General features: G+C 39.0%; 2 protein-coding genes across 2 annotated transcripts in view; one reads left to right on the forward strand and one right to left on the reverse strand.

Annotated features, from left to right (window-relative positions):
* LOC143036642 (uncharacterized) overlaps positions 1-3,205 on the reverse strand; it is a 45,529-nt gene extending 42,324 nt beyond the window's left edge. The window contains exon 1 of the mRNA XM_076204201.1: positions 2,600-3,205. The gene's annotated coding sequence lies outside the window, so the exon portion shown is untranslated. The remainder of the gene's footprint in view (positions 1-2,599) is intronic.
* Positions 3,206-10,419: 7,214 nt separating this feature from the next.
* LOC143036913 (synaptosomal-associated protein 29-like) lies at positions 10,420-24,755 on the forward strand. The gene is made up of 7 exons (XM_076204900.1): positions 10,420-10,611; positions 14,737-14,855; positions 15,506-15,589; positions 20,422-20,523; positions 20,691-20,874; positions 21,830-21,934; positions 22,224-24,755. Exons 1-7 carry the CDS (start codon positions 10,539-10,541, stop codon positions 22,388-22,390), a joined length of 834 nt encoding a protein of 277 aa, XP_076061015.1. The 5' UTR covers positions 10,420-10,538; the 3' UTR covers positions 22,391-24,755.
* The last annotated feature ends 1,316 nt before the right edge of the window (positions 24,756-26,071 follow it).

Raw genomic sequence — 26,071 nt, forward strand, 5'->3', positions numbered from 1 at the left:
AATTAGCAAAAAAAATGAAGGAAAATAACGAAAAGTCTGACTCGAATAACAACTTCGCATCAGAGCAATCTAGTGACGCCATGGCGAACCCCGATGTAAACAAACTTTACAAGACTCCAGCGACCACGAGGGAACACCACAACGATGCTTTTTCTGGATTCAGTAAGTACGAAAGAGTTTAAGTCGAATCTTAGAGATAGAGAGGGGAATGAGCAAAAATAGGATACGGCAGGAGAATGAAATTATGGACTTATGGAACGAAATTGTTGGACTAATGCAGTGGTTCTCAAACTATGGGTCGGGACCCAAAGTTGGGTAGCGAGATCAGTTTTGATGGGTCGCAGGGACACGGAAAATTCTCACGTTTTCAGAGTATTTCAAATACTTGACTAATTGATTTAGTTTTCTGAAGGAAATGCATTGCCATGGATTCTGTTTAGTTTTGTTAAAGAAAAGCTGTACACATCTTTTTTTTTCCAAAGGAAAGGGTATATATCAATGTCCATTTTGTTTCTCTTTACTTTATTCTGGATCGCGAAGGATTGAAATGTTCCAAACAGGGTCGCTCACGAAAAAGTTTGAGAACCGCTGGACTAATGGATTGCTTAGCGCAAGCAAACATTGAAATTTCCGACCCGAAGAAAACTAACTTGGATCTAAGAAATGAGATTGAGGAAATGAAAAATGATATAAGAGAGCTGAAGAGTGATAATGAAAAGAAGAGAATTAATTGTACTATCAATAGCGAAAAAAGAGGTAAACAACAAAACACAAGAAATGACTAAATAAATCAAAGAGAAATTAGGTGAGGAAAGTATCCAAAAGATTAAGAAATGGAAGGAAAACATTGAATATAAAGAAATTGTTTTCAAAGAAAGTCCAACAACAAATGCAGGAAAATGCAAAAGATACATTTATCCAAGTAATTAATGAAAAAGCAAATTGGGTCAGAGACACAGTGGATAGGAAAAAATGTATTGTGGTATGTGGAATAAAAGAAATATATGGTCTGGCGAGATACATGAGAGAAAAAGAAGAAAAAGTGACAACAATAGCAATCCTGAAAGATATTCAGGATGGAGCCCAAGACGCACGGATAGACGTAGACGATGCATATAGGATTGGTCACTATTCTGAGGATAGAAATTGACCCCTAAAGATAAAACTAAGATCACAAATGGTAATAGAAGACATATTTGAAAAAGTAGGTAACATGGAAAGGAGTGAAAAGTACAATAATATATGGATAAAAAGAGAAATGAGTATTGAGGAATTAGAAAAAGAGAAGACACTAAAAGATGAAAAAAAAAAAAAAAAAAAAACGCGAAGAGCACGGAGACCGAAAGCAAGAAATTATACTGGAGAGTAATCGACAAAATAGCTGTCGATCACGAGTCCAACACGTAATCCAAGCACCAAGGTGAAAGGTGAATCACACACACACACACACACACACACACACACACACACACACACACACACACACACACACACACACACACACACACACACACACACGTAAACTCCCCGCCCACGAGAGTTGGAGTAACGGCTCGCAGCGCAGCAATACTGAAATTATTTCTGCCCTGTGTGTATGTGTATATATATATATATATATATATATATATATATATATATATATACATATATATATATGTTGTGTGTGTATGTATGTGTGTGATTACCTAATTGTAGTATACAAGAAAGGAGCAACGCTCGTTGGGTAGGGGGGCACAAAATGATACATGGACTCAGAAATTTGCCTTACGAAGAGAGGCTTTGGCACCTTTACGTACACTCTCTGGAAAGACGCAGAGTGCGGGGTGATTTAATAGAGGTGTTCAAGTGGATCAAAGGGTTTAACAAGGGTGATGCAAACAAGGTCATCATATTAAAACAACAGGGCAGGACTCGCAGTAATGGTTATAAACTGGACAAATTTAGATTTAAAAAGGAAATAGGCAAGAATTGGTTTACTAATAGGGTGGTCGACGAATGAAATAAACTTAGTAACCATGTAGTAAGCGCTGAAACTATCAGATGTTTTAAGAAACGATTAGACAACTTTATGGATGGGGATGACAAGTGGTGATGGATACGGAGCTGCCTAGTGTAGGCCATATGGTCTCTTGCAGTCTCCTTCATTCTTATGTTCTTATGTTCTCTAATTTTCTAACATACCTAGACTCAAATTTATGTACGGCTCCAATTGTCATATTTAGATTTGAATTCATGTATTGTTTGAGTTTAGGGTATGCTATTCTACATATATATGGATCTAAATGGAAAACTGCATTTCTTTACATCTTTTCGACATGTGGTCTTTCTTAATTTACTTCCATGACCTCTTAAAACCCTCCCATCTTTAATCAGATCTCTTCTGTCAATGCAATATATCCCCTTTAGTGACCTGAACACTAAATAATATATCACCTCTTTCTCTTCGCTCTTCTAAAGGTAGTAGACCAAGTACTTTTAGTCTTTCCTCATATGTGTGTGTATGTATGTTTGATTGTGTATGTGTATGTATGCATGTGTGTGCATGTATACGATCCCAAAGAAATGAACAAGTGACAAGAACACAGCCGAATACGCTTACCTGTGTTGTACAGAAAATCGTCGAATGCGCTTCGGTGACTGAGACGGCGGCGGTGTCCCTAATCACTTTTACGAAGCCTTTGTCGCCGCGGCGTCGGCGGCGGGGGCCCCAGTGATTGTTACTGAGCCTTAGTCGTCAATCTCACTTTTGTTTCGTTTCTACGTCACTCGCGCGCGTGCCGCGCATCACGCCAGGGGGATAGATCGAATTCCAATTAATCTAATTTATTCAACCCCAATGGCAGCGTTTCCGTAGTGCCTCTCTCTAAAATTAATAAAATCATCTGGTGTCACTCAAAATAGAATATATCATCGTAGTGAAGGGGATTTTTATTGCTGACCGATCCACCCATCCCGTTGAGACTACCACTTGCCAAGGTTATCCAAGACATACAAGCCAGACCGCCTGGGACAATTTCACACTTTACTATACCGCGAAAACTATCGCTCAGCCTACTGGGCGTCGAATTCGACCGTCGACCCACTCCAATGCCCGGTGTTCGGAGGTCGACTGCGCCCCACCGTGATTGCATTGCTAGTGAGGGGTTCGGACTCGGTCAAGGTTCCGGCCAGCCGAGCGACCGTTTTCTCTTTTGTAGGAGCTTGATGCCCGAGCCGCTCGCCATCATCAGGTCAGGCGTGGGTTGCTGTTCCCGACTCGGACTTACTTGTCTGACCAGTTGTCTTTTTTTTTTCATTTATCTCAACTCAAGAGAGAGAGGGGCACAGAGAGGAGAGAGAGGAGGCACACACAGATAAGAGAGAGATAAACATGTAAGCAGAGAGATGTAAAGTCATGCAGGAAAATAGAAAACTAGATAAATAAACATGAACAAATCAACAGGTAAACAAATAATCAGGTAGACAGATAAACATATGAAAAACTAGGCAGATAGGTAAACAGATAATCAAATAGAAATGCAGAAAGACAGACATATGGGAAGGTAGCCATATAGACAGACTGACAGATAGAGAGGCAGTCAAACGGAGGTAGATAGACGGAAAGACAAACAGACATAGGCAGATAGATAAACAGGTAAAATAATTGACAGAAAGACCAATAGACATAGATTAACAAATAGAGAGTCAATGAATAGAGGCAGATAGACAAGTAGATAGACTGATAGTCAAACACGGCGATAGACAGACACAGACACACAAACTGGCATAGACAGATAGACAGGTAAGTAGCAAGACAGGTAAACAGTTAAACATATAAATACCCCGACAGCTAGATAAATAGGCAAATAACTAAAAAGTACTCAGACAGACAGGCAGACTCAAAAAGAAAGACAAATAAATAGGCAGGTAGATCGACTGGCAGAAAGACAGACAGGCACGCACACACACACACACACACACACACACACACACACACACACACACACACACAACTCGACTCGATGGCGCAGTGGCAGCGTTCGCGGCCGCCACTGCAGCGGTCCGGGTTCGAATCCCGCCCAGGGTTGAAATAATATCAGTATCGCTGCGAGTCGTTACTCCAACTTTCGTGGGCGGGGAGTTGTGTGTGTGTGCGCGTGTAAAGTCATAGCATTACCCATAGATCGGTCACATATGAGCTCTGAGCTCTCATCCGGGAGGGTAGTAGCTGTCGATCACGAGGAATCCAACACGTGATCCAAAGACCATGGTGGTGAATCATGGTGGTGAATCATACACACACACACACACACACACACACACACACACACACACACACACACACACACACACACACACACACACACACACACATATATATATATATATATATATATATATACATATACCAAAGGCTTTTTCTCTCTTACACGGGGGGTAGCCAAATAGAAAAAGGCATAGAAATCACTCCCACCCATTTCATTCCCTACATATTCCACTCCCCTCCATATGTGTCAATGCGCGTATGCGTTTACCCAGTTTGTATTTCCCGAATTGTGATATACTTGGTAGTGGTTATGCTTGTGAAGTTTCGTCATTGTGTGTGTGTGTACGAGCGCGTGTGTGATTCACAATGGTCTTGGATCATTGGATCACGTATCGACAGCTATTTCCCTTGCGGAAGAGAACTCAGAGCTCATATGTGACCGATCTATGGCTAATGCTGTGACCTTATATGCGCGCGCGCGCACACACACACACACACACACACACACACACACACACACACAAGTCCCCGCCCACGAGAGTTGGAGTAACGACTGGCAGGGCAGCGATGTGTGTGTGTGTGTGTGTGTGTGTGTGTGTGTGTGTGTGTGGTGTGTGTGTGTGTGTGTGTGTGTTTACCTAGTTGTATTTTGCGGGAAGGAGAGCTACGCTCGTGTGTCCCGCCTTTGTATCTCGCAGTGTCTAGTTTGCTTTTAAACTCATGAATGGTTTTTGCGCACACTATTTCCTTGTCCAGTTTGTTCCAAGTGTCTACCACTCTATGTGGAAAACTGTTTTTTTCAGATCTCTTCTGTAGCTATGGTTTTTTATTTTCTTTCCATGTCCCCTTGTGCTTCTCCTGTCCCAGTTTAACAAGTCCTCTCTATCAAGTATTTCTGTGCCTGTGTGTGTGTGTGTGTGTGTATGTGTGTGTGTGTGTGTGCATGTATGTATTGGGGGAACTACTGAGAGAGAAAGAGAAAAAATCCACAGGCGTAGACTGTGTAATTCCCCACCCTTAGGTATGCCAAATCTGTACTTCTGGCCCCGACAGCAGGTCTTGGCATTTAGCAGAAAACAGCTCAGGATAAAGCTCCCAGACTTGTTTTTCCTATTCTCCCTCTCAAAGGACGTGAACTTGCTTAACCGAAGCAGTAAAACATAAGCAACGGTACAAAGAGAGTCCTGCCAGAGAATCTACATTGCGAAGAGATATTATCACAAATATCGACGAGACGGTTGTTAGAACATAGTTTTGTGTATGAGGTAAATATATATACATTCATATATATCTAAAAAACCAGTACGCAAAGTGTTTGTTATAATATGAGGAGAGAGTGGCGTCTGGGGTGGGATTTTAAGCGCAACGTTGACTTGGAAGGTCAAAGTGGATGTTTGACAACATTGCGTAGTAACGGTCACTCTGAATTCAGACGATCACAGTACTTACAGATACAGAAAAAGAAGAAATGATTCCAGTTATGATATGATCTCATTCATGTCAAAGTAGCATGGCATCGATTTTATTTTCATGTATTGAAAAATCTATCTTTTAGATTTATGTATTTATTCACTTTTAATATTCTTATTCATTCATTCCTCTTCTATTACTACTAGTTCTTCCTCCTCTTCTGATTTTCTTCTTCTTCTCCATCATCACCTTTTTCTTCTTCTTCTTCTTAATACTATTATTGCTGCTATTATTTACATTATTATCGTTTTTCCTTGTATAAATCCCTCGCTCTGTACACCATATATTTGATTATGGCAGTCGCCAAACGATTCTACCCAGCGGACACCCCTACCTCCCCTCCCACGGTCGACTTGTAAGCTATATTCTGGATGCCGCCAATCGATTTTATTCAACCGAGGTGAACCGAGCACTGTTGTGAGGCCAGGGTTAGTAACGAAATTACAGTTGCCGACAATTCTAACGAAATAAGCACCATGTAAGTGCTTATTTCCAAGGACTGCGTTTGCCAACACGGAAAGACCGAAGAGAAAGAGGTGATTACAATGAAAAGACTACATTGACGGAATAGCTATCTAGATTAGGGATAGGAAGGTTTTAAAAGGCCGTGAGAACACGAAGAAAGTGCACATATCTCGAGAATGTGAAGAAATAGTTTTCTATATAGATACAGAAATACTTAGAATACATCAGAGGATGTTATAGATCAAGCTGGAACAATACATTAATTTAGAATCTAGATATGATCATTGTGAATGCTAGCTGCTATGTACCGGCTCCTATGTACCACTGCTTTGTAGAAAGATAAAATATTTATTGTAAGAAAAAAATAAAAACACAGGATATAAAAGTAATGAAACTACATTAAAAGATAACACAGAAGCATAGACATATAAAAATTGCACACAATATTTAAAATTTGTCAGCCAATAAAATTCAGTACACTATACACTGATTTAATAGTTTTAATCCTCAGCATGATCCATCAGTTCAACGCACCGGTTTAGAAATTCTGATGTTGTTATGGATTTGTTCTCATATTTCATCCATATGTCATCGACGTTAATTTCCTTTTGGATAGCATGCTTCCTTTGGTATCTATACATTTTCTTTTGTTTGACTAATTTTACAATCATAGGAGTTCTACTAGATTCGTCATGTAGAATACTAATTAAGAGGTACATGTTTATATAACTGGTTTTTGCTACCCTGTTAATTACATGGTGCCACCCTTTTGCATCGTTATTAGTCCAAACATAGCGCTTGTAAGAGCTACAAGAATGTAAAGGATGCATCTCGTTCCTGATCCACATTTTTTCATAGTAGGTAATGAGATCTTGAAGTCGCTGATCAGGAAATGGCTGGCTAGTGATATGGCGATAAGCTGGCTCTATATGAGATGGAGGCAGAGTTTGGCAACGCCATTATCTGCCAAATTAATTCCTACCGCGAGTTGATTAATATAGGCATTTTGTAGACCTAGTCTCCACTCTGCGGTACACTGCTTGGGCCCAGTAAAAACCTGCAACCATGAAGGGAAGCCTCGGTAATACACACACGCACAGCTGACCATAGTGCTCTTTCAAAATCCAAAACAACTTCACAAACAGATGTTGACGTTAAATCAGTAATTTTTCTTATGACAGCTACATAGTCCTTTTTATTCCTTCTTGACTTTAGGACAAAGCACAATGGAACCTGTTTCATAGTTCCATCCTTCTTTATATAACTGTGCACACTTAAACGTTGAACAAAAGGGGTGCGAACAAATTTAAAAGTTCCGTCCATATACCAAACTTTAGATTTGGACAGGTGTTGCAACTAAATTGGTTTTGCAAATATGAGATGCCGTTGTCCATTTCGAAATATATCAGCTTGAAGAAAGTCCTGTGGAACATTATCTGTGTTTAATTCAAAACAAATATCTTCAGGGTGTTTTGGACGTTGTCTTTCCCTGGCGCGATTGATGCATTTGACTAGTGTTTATATTTGGTAAGGGAACATCTGAATTTCCACAGCTTGAGAGTGTTTTCTTTACTATTTCCCCAGATGATGCAAATGGAAATTCCAAAGCAGAGTTTTTAACGAAAGCTCGTGTTGATGTTTTGAGTTCAGCACCAGAATCCCCAGGATGTGTTTGTTGGTGGTGTCCACTTTTGAAGTTCATTGTTCCTACTTGCTGTGAAATTGTTGCATAGCACTTTTTACCACGGTAGCTCCATATACAGATGGCTCTCGCTTCCTGGTGTACGTAAAACCCAGAGAATCAGCAAGCAAAGATCTACCTTTTCTTGTTCCACCAGAAACAATTTCGTAGGTCACAGGAGTGTCTGCAAGGATCGTTGTTGGTAACGCTTCATCATCTAATGTTTCTGCAGATGGCGTGATGTCATCAATAGGAAGTGTGATGTTGAAGCCATTGGTTGTGCTGTTGGTTGTTGCAGGCTGCTCTTCGACTGGGAAGGCATTAAAAGGATAATCGGCAGGACAGTCTGGGCAACACCACATGAAAACTTCACCAGCTTTCAATCGTCTGTTTATATTCCGGTGCTCAAATTATGATATTGCTGTACCACATAAACGGTGGCGCCACTTGTTGCATCCGTCACAGATAAGGGCTTCCAGTCAAGGGCGAACACACAGTCCACATCCTGAGCAAAGGAAAAGTGCTGATGCCATGATAGTATAAAGAGGATAACTGAGGATGCAAGTCCACTGGATTTAGAAAGTAAATACTGAGCAAGTTCACTGGAGTTTCGAAGCAAATAGTGAGCAGATCCTAAGTTGTCCTTTTCGAAGCAAATAATGAGCAGATCTTTATTTGCTCTATTCTCTATTTGCGTGGCAAACAAATAAACATTATTATTAATTATGTTAATAATAATGTTACATAGCTATAATCATGGTACATAGCAGATCCACTGGAGTTCCTAAATTGTCCTTTTCGAAGCAAATAATGAGCAGAGCTCTATTTGCTCTATTCTCTATTTTCGTGGCAAACAAATAAGCATTATTATTAATTATGGATGGTACATAGCAGCCATGGATGGTACATAGCAGCCATGGATGGTACATAGCAGCCATGGATGGTACATAGCAGCCATGGGTGGTACGTAGCAGACATGGATGGTACATAGTAACCAGTGATGGTACATAGCAGCCGGTGGCACATAGCAGCCAACCAGGCGCGGATCCAGAAATGTTATTGGGGAGGTCCAGAAATGTTATTGGGGGGGGGGAGCCCGAACCAATAAGCGATAACCGATACTTGAAACACGCCGATATTTTAACCCCAAGAATAATGCTGTTGGCTAGGAGATTGGTCCAGAAACCTGTTTTGCTCGTAATTGTATGTAAAATCATAAATAATTCACAAATTAATTCAAATAATAAATTCGCACTAAAAAGTGTTTATCCAAGGAGAATCAAACTCGAGATGAGTGTACCATACTCTACTCGGGGCGTTGGGGGGGCCTGCAGCCAACGGTACGAGAAATTGGAGAGCAGAAGGGAACGAACGTAGCTCCTACTACCTCCACAACACACACACACACACACACACACATATATATATATATATATATATATATATATATATATATATATATAAAAATATATATATATATATATATATATATTTTTTTTTTTTTTCAACAAAAAAGAAAAGGCATAAAATCATTCCCACCCATTTCATTCCAAAATACACTCCACTCCCCTCCACCCTCCCTCTTATACAATTGAGTAAATACAAATAAGTATATGCACACACAGTAAGCTATAATTAGATCATCTGTCTCGATCGGAAAGACAGAATTGAACAAATAAATAGGTAAAAAATGTACTATAGCAGACAAGAATAAATTTATTTCCCAACTTGACCTTTCTCTAATTTCTGAAGCACTAACCTGACCTAACTTAGTTTGGCACATTGTCAACATAAACAAATATCGCCAGGAAAACATAACGTCATCCGAGGAGGGCAGCGAAAATGGAGTTGGGTTGGGTTGAACAGTATAGTAGAACTAATTGACATCTTTCTCTGGGTGGAAATAAGTCCCAAACAGGGTAGGTGACCCAATGATTGTTTATGACACATTGGATATTCACCAATCTGAAAGCGACATCTTTTTTCGACAGAACATGGATTTATCGTAGATCGGGCAGGCCATCCAACCAATAAGACGTGTTAAATTCACAAAGGGGTGAAAACTATTTAATGTAACATCAACTACCTTAAATATGTTTTCATAAACACTCAATACCTATGTGACGCGACAGGATGACTTTGTTAACCTACGGAATCAATTGAAGGATATATTGAAAATGTTTGTACTATAAAACAATATTATTCATCGACGTGTATACACATTGAGTATATTCATCATCATGGGTTGTTATCACAGCTGAGTCGAAACATTCTTAGTCACAACTTCCAGGAAGCAGGACAATTGGTTCATTTTCAAGGAATGTGTCATCCACAGCGTGTTTCATGGACTAGGTACTTTAGTTAGCAATTAGTAAATAAAACCTACTTCTGCACTTATTTTAAAATTTTGTAGATATTTCTGTACAAAATAATAAAATTATATATACGATAAGATTGAAATATTTATAATTATTATGTATTTTGTATATAAGGTTTAAAAACCTGATTTATCTATTGCCTAGGTATATTCATCATCGATACGCTTCATGAAAACGTTCCCACCCGACACTGGCTTACGTCGTGACTCGTGAGGAAGTCAGCTGTGTTATTGTTGTCATATTGTCTAGTGAGAGAAGGAATTTCTTGAGGTTGAACTTGAACGATTTAGAAGGGAAAATGCCTAACTACAACTACGCATTGAATACAGGAAAAACAGGATTTAGTGTTCCTGATGATGATATGGAATCAGGTAGGTGGTTATTGTGGAATTTATTTTGACCTTCGATCTTGTGATCACTGTAGCTATGGGGAATGAATAGCAACTGCGATGACGATTAGGAAACCAGAGATGTTGCCATATTGACCCCTAGAAATCACAAACTGCTGACTTTGTCAATGGGCTTGTTATTGAAAAATGTTGTTATGAGATTAGTTTAGAAAATACATGATAATTTTTCTTACATTCATAGAATTTAGACGGATTTGGAGAGTAGGTTAGGTAGAAGAAGAAAACATTGGATTTCAAAATTATTGGTTTTGAAATTTGTTCACGTGGGGGCAGGAATCCAATGGGTCCTGTCTGTAAATACATACTACACATTCTGGTGCTAAATTCTGCAAAATTCTTTTGAAATAGTACAAATAAAAATAGAGAAGACCACCTACCCCATGTCTTGGGGGAAACGTATTTTATTTACTTGTTCGCTTTTTTCCATATACTATAGTCTATACTGGATTATAGAAGCACTGCTTCACAGCCACAGTTGTCAGCTGCTGCTGCCCAACCTAGTTTCTCTCTCTTGCAAAGCCACTTGGTCTGGTATTGTGTTGCTGTATCGTGTGTTGGTTTTCACTCTTATTTTTAAGTCAGCCTTCCCAAGATTTTATAATAGTCTTCCACTCGATCTACGATGTATTATTGGTATCCAAGATTTCAAAGATAAACTTAAGATGATCCTGTTCTCTGAATGTTAATGTATGGAACACCTCACTATCAAAGAAGAATACAGATTATTAAGTTGAAGTAGATCTTTATTGATGTGAGGGTCGTGCAGAGCACCATTGGTTGAGTAGGACCAGATAAAGAAGAATTACAAGTAACAACACAGGGGGTTCATCTGGTTCTGTTCTCAGGAACCTGTCTAGTGCAGCTTTGAACCTTTTATACTGTGCACCCAGACATACCTCTTATCTTCTTTAGGAGAATTGAAGATTTTTGGACCTTTGTAATGGAGGCTGACTGCCAGCATGGTTCTGCCTAAACATTTATCTAAATATTTGGTTCTATTCCACTATCACGCAAGCACTTTTTTTTCTTTTTCCAACTTTTAGACCTTGTAGATTTTGGTGTTAACACCATGGCCAGTCTAAGGATACACCGCTCCCACATCCCTATCTGAACCTCGCTTATTGGAACTGGTCTGCAATTGAGTTTGTTACTACTCGTGAGGTCGGGCTATGTGGGATTGGAGACTCATCTGGATGTTGTCCAGGAATTTGTTTAGCCTCCTGTTGAAAGCCTCCAGGCTGACTCCTGTTAAGTCCCTTATCTCTCTTGGGAGACAGTTGAATCTGGAGCCAGCACAAGTGAAGCTTTCTAGCTGGATTGTCTTCAGTTGCTGGGAGCAGCTGCTTTTGGACCATCTTTCACAGGTCCTACCAAACCTGGGATGGCATTTCCCTTTTGTACCACCTCTTCCATTTTGTGATGGGTGTTGGTGCTGTGCCCTCCAGGACTTTCCAGATATAAATCACTATATAGCACTCTGTATCTCTGCAGTGAATAGAGCTTGAGGATTATCAGCCTTTCCCAGTAGTTCAGAGAGTCCCGACTAACCTTCTCATGAATATCCTATGGACCTGTTCAAGGACTTGAATCTCCTTGACTTTCTGTGGAGACCATAGTTGGTATACATACTCCAGCTATGGCACTTCCAGGGTCTTCCAAAGAGGTAGCAAGTGGTTAGGCTCTCTGGTGTTAAAGGTCTGGAAGATCCACCCCTCTCATTTTAGGAGCAGCACTAGTGGTGTGGGTTATGTGTCCTTTGAAGCCACAGTCATTACCCATCCACACCCCCAGGTCTCTCAGTGTTTCCTCTGTTTTTATTTCTTCTGAACCACTGTGTACTGGAACTCTATAAGATTTTCATTTGGCCCATATCTTATCAGTTATTTTGTGTTGAACACCATGTTTTCACTTGACCACTTGTATACTGCCTCCAGATCTTTTTGTAATCTTTCAGAATCACCTCTGGTTGTAATTTCTTGTGAGGTCCTGGTATCATCTACAAATGAGGATACTTCAGATATTCTTACTCCTGGTCAGTGTCACTTATCATGACCAGGAAGAGCAGAGGGTCAAGTACCAATCCCTGTGGCACTCCACTAATTACCATTGAGCTCTTTGAGTGGGCTCCATCCACTATTACTTTCAGTTTTCTATCTGAAGAATTCATGGAGCCATAGTCCCTGTTCTCCAGTGATGCACCCCATGGTCTACCTTATCAAATGGATTAGCATAGACCATGTCAACATTTCTTCCATTGCTCACATTGTCTATAGTGTTGTCATGGTAGTTTAGGAGTTGGAAAAGGCATAACTGTCCTTTCTGAAAATCATGTTGTCCCAAATTGAACTACCCCATCCTCTCTATAAGTTCACTAGGTTCTTCCAAACTACTTCCTTGAACACTTTTGTGAGGTGAGAGAAATGGGTCTGTAGTTAGCTGGAAGACCTGGTGAGCCTCCTAGATTGGGGTGATTATTCCTTTAAGTTTTGTTGATATGACCCCCTTGTTCAGTGATTTTCTCCAAAGTAGATAGATTGGGGTAACTAATGTATGTTTACACTTCTTTAAAAACATTGCTGGTATGTCGTCTGGCTCCCCTGATGAGTTGATTTTTATTTCATGTATTGCTTCTACTATATCTTGCTGCATTGCTTCTGACCCAGGGCAGTGGGCAAGATGCAGGGATGACCCATCATCCAGGAGGGGCCAAGAAAAGAGGGAGGGAGGGGTAGTGAATGGAAGTGGAGTATGTAGGGAGGAAATGGGTGGGAGTGAATTTATGCCTTTGACTTTGGGTACCTCCCTTGTAAGGGGGAAAAAACCCTTAGTATATGTATGTATTGCTTCTATTATATCACTAGGCTTGAAACTAATATCACTGGTAGTGTCCATATTCATACCATTAACTTTGAAGAATTCTCTAGGATTTACTATTGATTTTTCTGCTATTATTTCACTGTACACACTCTTGTATTGTTTTTCTAACACGTTTACAATTTTTTCTGAGTCTTCAAGTAGTTCTATATTTTGATCCTCCAAAGGTGCAATTTTTACATGAGACTTAAGGTTCTTTTGGGAGTATGTGTAGAAGTACTTTGGATTGTTCTTTATGGCCATTTGAAACATGTTTTTTCTATGGAAGGGTTATGTTAGGCTTAGGAGCTATTGGGCAACATAAGTTTCATGTTAGATAGAGGAACACAATTTAGAAGGATACATGTATTTTTGTTGTTTCATATGTATACATATCACTTCTTAACTTTGCCTCAATTTTAGACATGGTGAAGACTTCTTTTGTCACAGATGAGTTTCAAAACTCTAAGCTGTCTTCAGAACTTTAATGATGATAGGCATTGACAAAAAAAAGTCTTCATTATGTCTTTCTCTATTAGATATCTGTGTTTGTATATTTCAGGTAACTGGGCAGGTCCATAAGTCATTCAGGGAAGATATATTGTGTTGTTGTTTTCTCAGGATTGTTAGTGTGTAGCATTACAGTATGAGATGTTCTGTGTCCTCTACGTTGGTTGCATTTGGGGCAGTTTGAATGTGACTAGGGCTATTCTGTGTTGGTAGTGTTTTCATGCTGGATGGTGTCCTGACCATAATCATGCCTGTGTGGTTCATACTAGATTTTTTTTTTTCCTTCTTCTTCCATTGGGGCTGTTGGTAGAGTATAAAGTTTGTCTCAAAGGGCTTGTTTAGTGATCTGAATGTGTATGTATTTTTCTGTTATATTTTTCATAGCTTTTATGTGGTTATGATTTTTATAGCAAACACTTGGGATTGATTATGGAATTGTAATATATATATATATATATATATATATATATATATATATTATCCCATGTTACCTTTTAGAGACATATAAAACAATATTGTAGTTATATATTCATTTAGTTTCATGTAGAAAAGTTATTTAAGCTGAACAATAATGATGATTTAATGGTAATATTATTATTATAGTGAATATGATGGCTCCTTGTAGACAGGTGTCCCCTCATTTCACCCACCTTGTGCAATCATGAACAGTTGTAGGTTAGCACTTCTAAAGGGGCTCATCTGTGTTTTTGTCTTACTTTTCAGCCTTCCTGCACTCCTCCAGTGCAACTTACCTGGCAGCAGATCGACTTCCATCAAATCATAATGATGAGATGGATGAGATGGAAAAACGTAGACAGGATCTGCTGCAGCAAATGAAGCAGGTTATACATGGTTATCAGTATGCTACACACAGGGTCTAAATCTGTCAGATGATTGTTTAAAATTTGAATCCAAAACTACTATGTGAAATCAGTCAATATTTTAAGTATTCCTAGAGTGATTAATAATAGCATTCTGTCTTTGTTGCTGTAATATCTTTTATTTGTAATCACACCTTTTTTTCCTTCATTGGATTGATATTTGAGCTATATAGATTTGCTTTTCGTATTGTATTATATTTCTAATAATAATTATGACATTTTGCCATTAGATTTGGTGCTTGCATTCATTATCATTGTAAAAAATGAATATAGTATTCTTGTAGTTGAAATGAATAGTTGTATCTGCTGTGAACTAACATAATGCATTTAGCAAACAATTAAATTTTTATGACTAGCTGTTTAATAAGTATCATTAGATTGCATATCATAATTTTTATCAGCATTTGAGGAAATACTAAATGAACCTATGTGATGTCAACTGGATCTTTTCCTGGTATTGCAATATTTAACTTTGTTTCACTTCAATTATTATCAAAAAGTGCAGTGAAGTAGATTTTTATGTGACTTTTTTGTGTGTGAGGCACCATCTGCCAGGAAAGAGGTTAATCATTGTGTTGATCTAGCGTAATCCATTTTACTTTTGATAATAGGTTGAGGAGAGAACTTTGGATTCGTCCAAAAGAAGTATCGGATTACTTCACGAATCGGAAAGGGTCGGAGTGGAAACGGCACAAGTAAGTTTGGAGTTTTACTAATTGTCAGGTCATGGCTTATGATTGTGGTGAAAGACATGCCTTGCCGTAATCGTTCTGTGTGTGGGAAATCAGTATTCGGAAAGCCCTGGACATTCTGATATTCATAAAAATTGCTATAGTCAGAATTATGCATCTGCCACCCCCCCCCCCTTTTTATTATTATCATTATTATGTTATGTATTTCCCTAATTGTAGGATACAGGAAAGGAGCAATATGTCTTGGTCCTGTCTCATATTCTCCAATTTTCTAACCTAGACTCAAATTCATGTATGGTTTCAACTTATTCTATATCTTTGATTTTCAATAATCATATTTAGATTTGAACTCATGTATCGTTTAAGATTGTGCTATATCACCTTCTAAGCTATTCCACATATTTATACATCTGTATGGAAAACTATTTCTTTACATCCTTTTGACGTGGTCTTTCTTAATTTACTTCCATGGCCTCTTAAAGCCCTCCCATCTTTAATCAAATCTCTTCTATCAATGCAGTCTATTCCCTGTAGTGACCTGAACACTGTAATCCTGTCACCTCTTTCTCTTTGATCTTTCAAAGTTGTTAGACCCAGTATTTTTAGTCTTTACTCGTGTGGTTTATCTGCCAGGCTGGAAGCCAGTTTGGTTGCTTCCTTTTATATTCTCACAATCTTGCTTATATCCTTCACTCTGTGCAAGGATCATACTACATACATACATACATACATACATATACCAAGGCTTTTCCCCCCTTACAAGGGAGGTAGCCAAAAAGAAAAAGGCATAAAATCATTCCCACCCTTACCATCCCTAAATACACTCCACTCCCCTCCACCCTCCCTCCCATCTTAGCACCTCCTGGATGACAGGTCATCCCTGCACCTTGTCCACTGCCCTGGGTCAGAGGCAGTGTTGCAAGTCACAGCACATCCACAGCAAGGCCACTTCATTAATTCGGCGACCCCCTCCCCCCCTGTGTCTCCCCATGCATAAAAGGAGAAAACGGGGAGAAATCCCTTTGTGCTGCGTCAAATTTTGCTCACACATACTACCTCACCCCCCATCCCCCCACCTATTCCACCTCATGCATCACAACATCATCCATACACAACCATTCTCAATTCACCCCTGATGCATATTCTAGTCTTGGATGTATCAGGGTTTTGATGAGTTTTTTCACCATCTCTTCATCCATATAATGGAATGCCACTTTAATCTTCTACAGTAGTCCATATGTCTCTCCCACAATCCTGCTGATATGTCTGTCAGGTGACAGATTGTCTTTTGCCAACACTCCCAAGTCATTCTCTATTTTGTTTTTGTAATGTGTTCACTTCCCAAGGAATAGTTTAAGGATGGCCTTTTGCTGCTATTGCCCATCTCCAGTACTTTGCATTTATTACCATTGAACTTAATTTACCATTCTTACCCCATTCAAAAATAGTGTCTAGATCTTTTTACAATATTCTACCATCCTTATTTTTTACTCTTCTCATGATTTTTGCATCATCTGCAAACATGTTGGCATAGCTTGTTGTTCCTTCCATCATGTCATTAACATAAACAAGAAACATTATTGGCACAAGCACTGAACCTTGTGGTACTACACTTGTTACTGCTCTCCAGTTTGACATCTCCTTTACTACTGTCTTCATGTATCATTACTTCGAAAAGTCTTTAATCCATTCTAATAGTTTGCCTCTCAGTACTCTAACATACTCCAATTTCCCCAAAGTTGACTGTGAGGTACTTTATCAAATGCCCTCTCTAGGTCCAGGTACATGCAATCCACCCACCCCTCTCTTTCTTGCAGCACATCAATTAATCTCTAAGTTAAAGCTTAAAAGGTTTGACATGCATGACCTTCCAGATCTGAAACCAAACTGACTGTCTGTCAGAATGTTAATTTTTTCAAGATATTGTATTTGGTCCATTTATCTTTCACAAACCTTTCACATAATTTCACTGTTGTGCTGGTTAGTATATATATATATATATATATATATATATATATATATATATATATATGAAACTTGTTAATCCACTGTCGGAGAAAAGAAATCAGAAATACTAATTATCTGTATATTTCGACCACTGACTGTGGTCCTCTTCAGCAGAATGATACAAAGGAATAGAGTTAACAAGTATAAATATGGACAGGGAGAGAACAATTAGGAGACGCGGACAAGGGGACTCAGGTTACTTGGGGTTGGTATGTGGGAATCTGTCCTGCTGCTTTCATAATTTGTTTGCTGCCATCCATGTGATCCAGTCTGGTGACCATTGACCTTTCGATAAATTAAAATTGGGTAGGTGTTTAATGAGAGAGGATTCAATAATTTTTCTTCGAAAACTACACTGGGATTTATAAATAATTTCAGCCTTTTCCCAATCCATGCGGTGGTCCTCCTTACTGGTGTGGAGAAACACAGCTGAATTTTCTTGTCCGTACTTAACCGAATTTTTATGCTCCTTTATTCTCGTGGTTAACCCCTTCCATACGGTGCCGCACACGTAGGCGTCATGGACTTAGATCTCGGTGGCAGCAGCCAATGCCAGCCGTACGACGTGTCGTAATAATACTCGCATCATAAAATATAGTCACTGCTTATATCGATCGTTCTCTCTTCACCCGTGAATTTTGATAACCATAGAAAATGCAATTACAAAAGAATTAGAAAGAATGTCATTATGGAGGGGCGACTACAATAAATATAATCAAGACGCCGATATGGCAGCCTCGCGAATACACTCGCTCCCCATGACGCCTACTTGTGCGGCACCGTATGGAAGGGGTTAAGTCTCTTCCTGTTTGGCCCCAGTACACTTCATCACAGTCTTTGCAGGGAAGTTTGTACACACCGGGGCTGTTTTCTACGTTGGTGCGTCGGTGTACATTCACTACTTTCCTGAATAAACTGTTGGGGTAATTAAAAATTAGTTTGACATCATCATTGGGCAAAAGTTTGGAAGCTGCATTAATGGAATCACTATATGGTAATAACAAGTTATTCTTGCTCCATTTAAATTTATCATCAGGGTTGGATGTTTTATAAAAATTGTGTTTTGCTTTCTTCAGGGCTTTGGACAAAAACCACCCTGGGTATCCTAGCTTTGAAAGTTGTGATTGAATTAATGTTAATTCTGCATCCAGATGTTGTGGGCTGCATATCCTGTATGCTCTAAGAAACAGGCCCGACGCTACACTACATTTGATATTATCCGGGTGATGACTAAAGAAATGTAGGTAGCTGCCGGTGTGTGTGGGCTTCCTGTACACTGAAAAGGACAATTGGTCCGGACCTCTCATGACCCAAGTGTCCAGAAATGGGATTTTTCCTTCTACTTCCCATTCTACTTTGAAACTTAAGTTACTTGCTAGGTTGTTTAATTTTATGAAGAAGTCATTAAAAGAACCCCATTTATCATCCCATATAGTAAAAATATCATCTACATATCTGTACCAAAACATCTCCGCTGGTTTAATTTTTGGTAACAAGGTACATTCAAACCACTCCATGTAGATGTTGGCAAGCACTGGAGAGATGTTGGAGCCCATGCTGCATCCGTTTTTCTGCCCCGGTGTGTACAAACTTCCCTGCAAAGACTGTGATGAAGTGTACTGGGGCCAAACAGGAAGAGACTTAACCATGAGAATAAAGGAGCATAAAACGGTTAAGTACGGACAAGAAAATTCAGCTGTGTTTCTCCACACCAGTAAGGAGGACCACCGCATGGATTGGGAAAAGGCTGAAATTATTTATAAATCCCAGTGTAGTTTTCGAAGAAAAATTATTGAATCCTCTCTCATTAAACACCTACCCAATTTTAATTTATCGAAAGGTCAATGGTCACCAGACTGGATCACATGGATGGCAGCAAACAAATTAATTATGAAAGCAGCAGGACAGATTCCCACATACCAACCCCAAGTAACCTGAGTCCCCTTGTCCGCATCTCCTAATTGTTCTCTCCCTGTCCATATTTATACTTGTTAACTCTATTCCTTTGTATCATTCTGCTGAAGAGGACCACAGTCAGTGGTCGAAATATACAGATAATTAGTATTTCTGATTTCTTTTCTCCGACAGTGGGTTAACAAGTTTCATTTTACCAATGTGCTATTACATTATGCTGTGCTAATATATATATATATATACACACACACACACACACACACACACATGTGTGTGTGTGATTAAATTACTCTGCCAATAGGATTTGAATCCAAGGCCATGCATGACAAGATTAGGGTGCTCCCATCACATGACAACAAAGGTCCAAAGGAAGCTCCTACAGCATGATGGTGGCACCCTCATCTCATAATTCATGGCCTAGGGTTTGACTCGCATGGGAAAACTCATTTCATCAAATTGTTGAGATGATTGTATGTTTGTATTTTATATATTAATCACTTTTTCTCTTCCTTACCCACACACAAACTCTACTATGTGTATGAAATCTTTTGAGTGTCCTCAGTAGACTTCCCCTAATGCAGTGGTTCCCAAACTTTTTTTTGCCACGACCCAAATCCAGATCTGGTGAAGATGTGGTGACCCAAGCATCAAAAAGCAATTTCGAAAGTCTTCTTTTATTGAAAACACAAGTGTAGGGAAGCTTTTGATTGAAATTATTTTTTTTCTAACAAGGTCTCGTGACCCATTCTTGAACACTTCGCGACCCATGTTTGAGTCGCAACCCATAGTTTGGGAATTGCTGCCCTAATGCCATACACCTGCAACACATCTCTCAACTCCTTTGTTGTCAGCTTTTCCATACACCTCCAAATTTATAGAAACCCAATAGACATCATTACTATGTATATTTTTAGGAACTTGTGACCCAAAGGGAAAAATTAGAGAACACAGAGAAACGACTGGATGAAATGGATAACAACCTCAAGGAATCGGAGAAGAATATCAAGAGCATTAAGGTGAGAAAAGCAAAAGCAAGAAATTAATAGAGGCCAGTGTAGATACAACTTGAAATAATTTAAGTTTGTACACTGTAATCTTGTTTAGCTGTTGGAAGAATACTATATAGAATAAAGGTAGTTTAAAGGATGCATATTTCATTGTTAGTTAATAAATTTGTGAACAGAGTGTATTCAGTAGCTTGAAGCAGTGGTGGACAACTCCAAAGGATCAGAAGGGAGGGAAGACAAGTACCCCGACTTCACCAGAGGAAGACAAAGAGATTGTAAAAGTAGAGGACAACAAGAACCTTGGTGCTGCAGTAGGGAGAAGCCAAGCTTCAATTACAAAATCACAGGATAATCATCCAGGTATGTACTAAAGGCAAAAATGAGCTAAAGCCAAACAGATTTTGTTTATAGTAATTTGCTATCTATGTCTTTAATGGCAGATAGGGCCGATGAAAGATTATTATTGGGATGGTTTGGACACATGGAAAGAATGAGTGAAGAAAAATTAGCAAAAGGGATGTGGAAAGCAGAGGTGGGTGGAGTGAACTTGAGGGACGACTGAGGATGAGATGGATGGATGGGTTGAAAGGAGCTAGGAAAGGAGAAGGCAGGTGATAGGGGTTAGTGGAGAATGGTTTTTGTATGGATATTTTGATGCAGCCTAAAGGGATGCTCCCCATCGTCTCTGTTTTCTGAATGAAGGAATGGGGAGGAGGGGTTGGTGTGTGTAATGTGAAGCAGCCCTGCTGTGGATGTACTGTAGCTTGCTGCACTGCTTCTGACCCAGACAATGGGCAGAAGACAGGGATCCTTTAGTCACAAGGAGCTAAGATAGAGGGAAACGAGGGTGATGGATGGGAGTGGGTGTGTACCTTTGACTTGCCTGCCTCCCTTGTAAGGGGAAGAATCCCTTAGTGTATAGATGAATGTTTTAATTTTATTAGCATTACTTTTTCTTTCATTTTCTTTTTCATCTTGAGCACAGTCCTTCAGTAGGATAGGAAAATGAAATTAAATAAAACCTTAGGTTCAACAAGAGATAAGTGCAATTTGGGGAGGGGGTAGCTCTGTTATTGGGCCAGCTGCTGCAGCACCACCTCCACTTGGAATCCCGAGGCTCACTCAAAGAAGAGAAAGTACAAAAGATATGAGCAAGTGGGGAGTGGTTGATTGTGGATGACATGGCCCAAAGGGATATTCTGATCTGGCACATGGATTTTGTGAGTGAATGATGGTCAGCCTCAAGGTTGATTGGGTCATGTTCTATTATTGGTGGAGCAGGGTAATTACACCTATAATTTTCTGTTGTATGCAGCTCTGAAAGTGCGTGGGTTGCTGGATGAAGAAGAAGACGATGGAAACATCAATGACTTCCGGGCTCGTTCAGCAAAAGTGAACAAACAGTTAGATGAAGATTTGGGTAAGATTATTGTTTTCTGAGATGACCATTTGCATGTGCATGTTGAAAGACCCACATGCAAATCCTGCAGTTAGTCCCAGTGTCACAGATGAATCAAATATTATAGCACTAAACACAAAATATTTGAAGTCTGTCATTGAGTTGAAGACTAAATTTTTTGCTCCATCCAACTGTACCAGCTGTATAGGTTAATAAGTCATACAGAAGCTGGAACAAACTTTGTAAAATTTGGAAGTTAATGTCATATAAGTTAATATGTGCATCAAGTTCCAAACTTGTTTGTTTTCAGATGAGATGGCATCAGGCTTGTCCCGTCTCAAAGGTCTCGCCATTGGTCTGGGTGGTGAGATCAATGACCAGAACCAAATGATCGGACGAATAACGGACAAGGCCGACCGGGTGGACCTCAAGATTGGGAAGCAGAATACAGATATTAAGAAAATTCTAAAAAAATGATCTACATTGGTTGTAGGATGTACAGAGATGTATTTTCTGCTTAGATTTCAGTGGAATTTTGATATTCAGATCTTTGTACAGTTTTTATTATCATTACATCATACCATCATAACCTTTGGATCACCAATATCATCAATATTTCTTCACTGAATGACTTATGGTCCTACCCGGAGGATATTGCCGGTTACCTGAAGGCTCCAGGTCTTCTGTAAGGGAGATCAGGGGTAATGGATCGATTAATTGACGTCAACACCCAAAGTAGCTTTTTTCATCAGAATTGTGTGTGGTTGTCCCCTCCATGCATTGTGATATTAAAAATATGGTGTAACATATTGATACTCTCATTATTTTCCTGTTGAGGTCTTACTTTTGGAAAATTGCATGTGTGTGAAATTTCAAATACTCATATTTCTGCTTGCACACTCAAGGACACAGGGATAAAATGTGTAAGCATGTTTACTGTACTGTCATAAGCATGCATGGAATTTCATGGGTAGTGGGATGTCTGTACAGGGATGAATGCAGATTAGTTTTTGAACTGTGAAAAAATAGAGATGAGATGTAATAATACTTTTCATATAAAATTTGCTTAGCTGGATACAAACATATTTCATTTACATTGCTGATACTGCACCACACAGTTTTACTCTTAGCTGCTCTTATTTTCATTCACTCACTCAATCTTTCTCAGATACTTTTTCTCTCTCTCACTCTCCCCCCCTCCTGTTTCTTTCTCTCACTCCTATATTTTCCTCTCACTCTTCCTCCTGCTCTGTCTTCCTCCTGCTCTGCCTTCCTCCTGCTCTGTCTTTCTCCCACTCTCTTTCTCCTCACTCATCCTCTCCCCTCTCTCTCTCTCTCTCTCTCTCTCTCTCTCTCTCTCTCTCTCTCTCTCTCTCTCTCTCTCTCTCTCTCTCTCTCTCTCTCTCTCTCTCTCTCTCTCTCTCTCTCTCTCTCTCTCTCTCTCTCTCTCTCTCTCTCTCTCTCTCTCTCTTTCATGCACACACATCCCACCACAACAGTAAATAAATATATACTTAAATGTGCATGTATATTAACCATAGGAATGTAAATAAAGTGCTTACATCAGAACTCGCAAAATCCATTAATGTTATTTTAAGGAGTAAAGCAAATTTAAATAATTGGTTTGTGTAATGTGGCTCGTATATAAGAAGATATTGTAGCTCTGTGGGATGGCTTTATTTTGAGTTTGACTGCTGGTTCATCCTTGATTGGGACCAGTGACTGGTACTTGCCAATGGAAGTCCCCCAGGATGGATGACGGAGTAGCTCTCAAACCCCTCACCTCCCTCCATACAGAGGTGCCCCCAGTCTCTGGACCAGGTTGTTGATTGAGTGCCACCAGGCAGCTTGAATTCCAGGTGTGGTCAGCTTTCCTTGCATGTAAATTGTAGCGGGTTCCAATCCTAAATTTTATGCCCTTTGCTGGCAAAGTGGGAACAAATGGGTGTACACACACACACATAAACACATACACACACACACACGGAGGGAAATAGCTGTCGATCACGAGTCCAACACGTGATCCAAAGACCAAGGTGAATACACTCACACACACGATTTATTAAAATGGGACAGAAGAGAAACAAGAGGATACGAGAAGAAGTTAAAGAAGGACAGTTACAGAGGAGATTTGAAAAAGAATAGCTTCCCACACAGAGTGATTGATGTCTGGAACAAACTAAATGGGGAAACAGTGAGTGCCAAAAATATGCAAAATTTTAAGAACAAACTGGATGCGGAGAGATACGAAAATGGGCCACTACGAGCATAGCTCTCGTCCCATAGAATACAACTAGGTAAATACACACACACACACAGAAAGAAATAAGGGACTAAATAATAAACCTTGATGTCAGAAAATCACATGGCCCAGATGGATTTGGAAATATGATACTAAAAGAAAGTATCGATGAACTAATGGGCAAAATATACAAGATAAAAGATGATAGATTGCTCAAAGAAGGAAAAGTACCACAGGATTGGAAAAATTCAAATATTGAGCCAATATATAAAGGGGAAGATAAAGAAGACCCAACAAAGTACAGACCAGTCTTCCTTGCAAGCACTAAAGCTAAAATATGTGAAAAAGTTGTCAAAAGTAGATGGACTAAACATATGAAAGAAAACGATATACTGAATCCAAAACAATTTGGGTTTAGACAAGGAAGATAATGTACCACAAATTTGATTATTTTTTATTGAAGGTTAATAGATATAATGCAAGAAAGAGATAGATGGGTAGATTGTGCTTTCAAGGATTTACAAAAGGCATTTGATAAAGTACCACAAAAAGCTAATAAAGATAGTTATAGAAGAGACTTGAAAAAAACTAGTTTCCACACAGAGTGGTGGATGTCTGGAACAAATTGGATGAAACAATAGTGTGTGCATAAACCATACAAGAATTTAAGAACAAACTAGATGCTGAGAGATACAAAGATGGGTCACTATGAGCATAGTTCCCTTTCCTGTATAATACAACTAAGTAATACACACACAGACATACACACACTTGAACCTGTTCACAAACTAAAATAGGGTGGGGGAAGGAAGACTGGTCTGGGAACCTAAACTCCAATTGCAAAAGTTTGGCCTCACCTCAGACCACATATCATTCCCAGATATTTGACATATATGGAACTTAGATGAGACACATCCTTGCAAATGTTAAGAATCCATGAATATCTGACCCACCTATAGTGGTAGTAGCAACAGAGATATTGTCAGTTGCAATACCAACAGCGATACTGATCAAGTGCGATAACTCATCTGCCAGGCTCATCTACTTGTCTTCCTTGAGAGCCATCTGCTGAAAAAAATGTACATTTTATCCATGCCATTACACAAGTGGGGTTAAGTGTCAGGTGCTCTAGTAACCTGTTATTTAAACTGGGTGCATGTCATTTTGTTCCTGCTTATTTGGTATGTAAACTTATGGCATTCCATTTTTTTTTTTTGTCAAGTTTTAAGTCGTAACCAGATTATATTGTTGTAGAAGCCAATATTCTATGGATATTTTAAATGGATATATCATTCAAAAGTATTGAAAGTATATATATATTTTGTTGACTTTTATTATATTGTATTGTGTATAAATTTAACAGTTTGTGTAGATATGCTGTCAGGAAGATTTTTGTATGTGCTTGACAAATGTATTTTTGATGATGCTTTATGTTAGTTGCCATAACAAATATAATTTTTTCACTCCTTGAAAACAATGGCTGTCATTTGTTTAATTAGAATTGTGGTGTTAAACAACTTTAAATTAGTATTTGAAGGACTTAAGATCATTTACCTTTTGAAAAGATAATATTTTTTAATTTGCTAGAAAAAATCTGAAGTTAATGTTGCTTGGTTGAATTTGTTAAACATATGTTAAGCACAGGAACTAATCTGCAGCTACATGCTAGTCCTGTCTCATGAATGAGGACAGAAAACTGAACTGGTGAATCATAATTGAATCATATATATATGTATACATGTGTGTGTGTATGCACGTATACATATATGTGTGTGTGTGTGTATATATATATATATATATATGCAATAAAAACACTAGGAGCGTGTGTTCACAAATGCGTAAGTAACCACTAGGAAAAGTAAACTAACGAAGCAGAGCGCTTTCGTATAATTACATCTTCAGTGCAGATACAAAGA

Source organism: Oratosquilla oratoria, chromosome 21 (assembly GCF_046742065.1).
Source record: "Oratosquilla oratoria isolate Oo_2021 chromosome 21, ASM4674206v1, whole genome shotgun sequence".
Lineage (NCBI taxonomy): Eukaryota > Metazoa > Arthropoda > Malacostraca > Stomatopoda > Squillidae > Oratosquilla > Oratosquilla oratoria.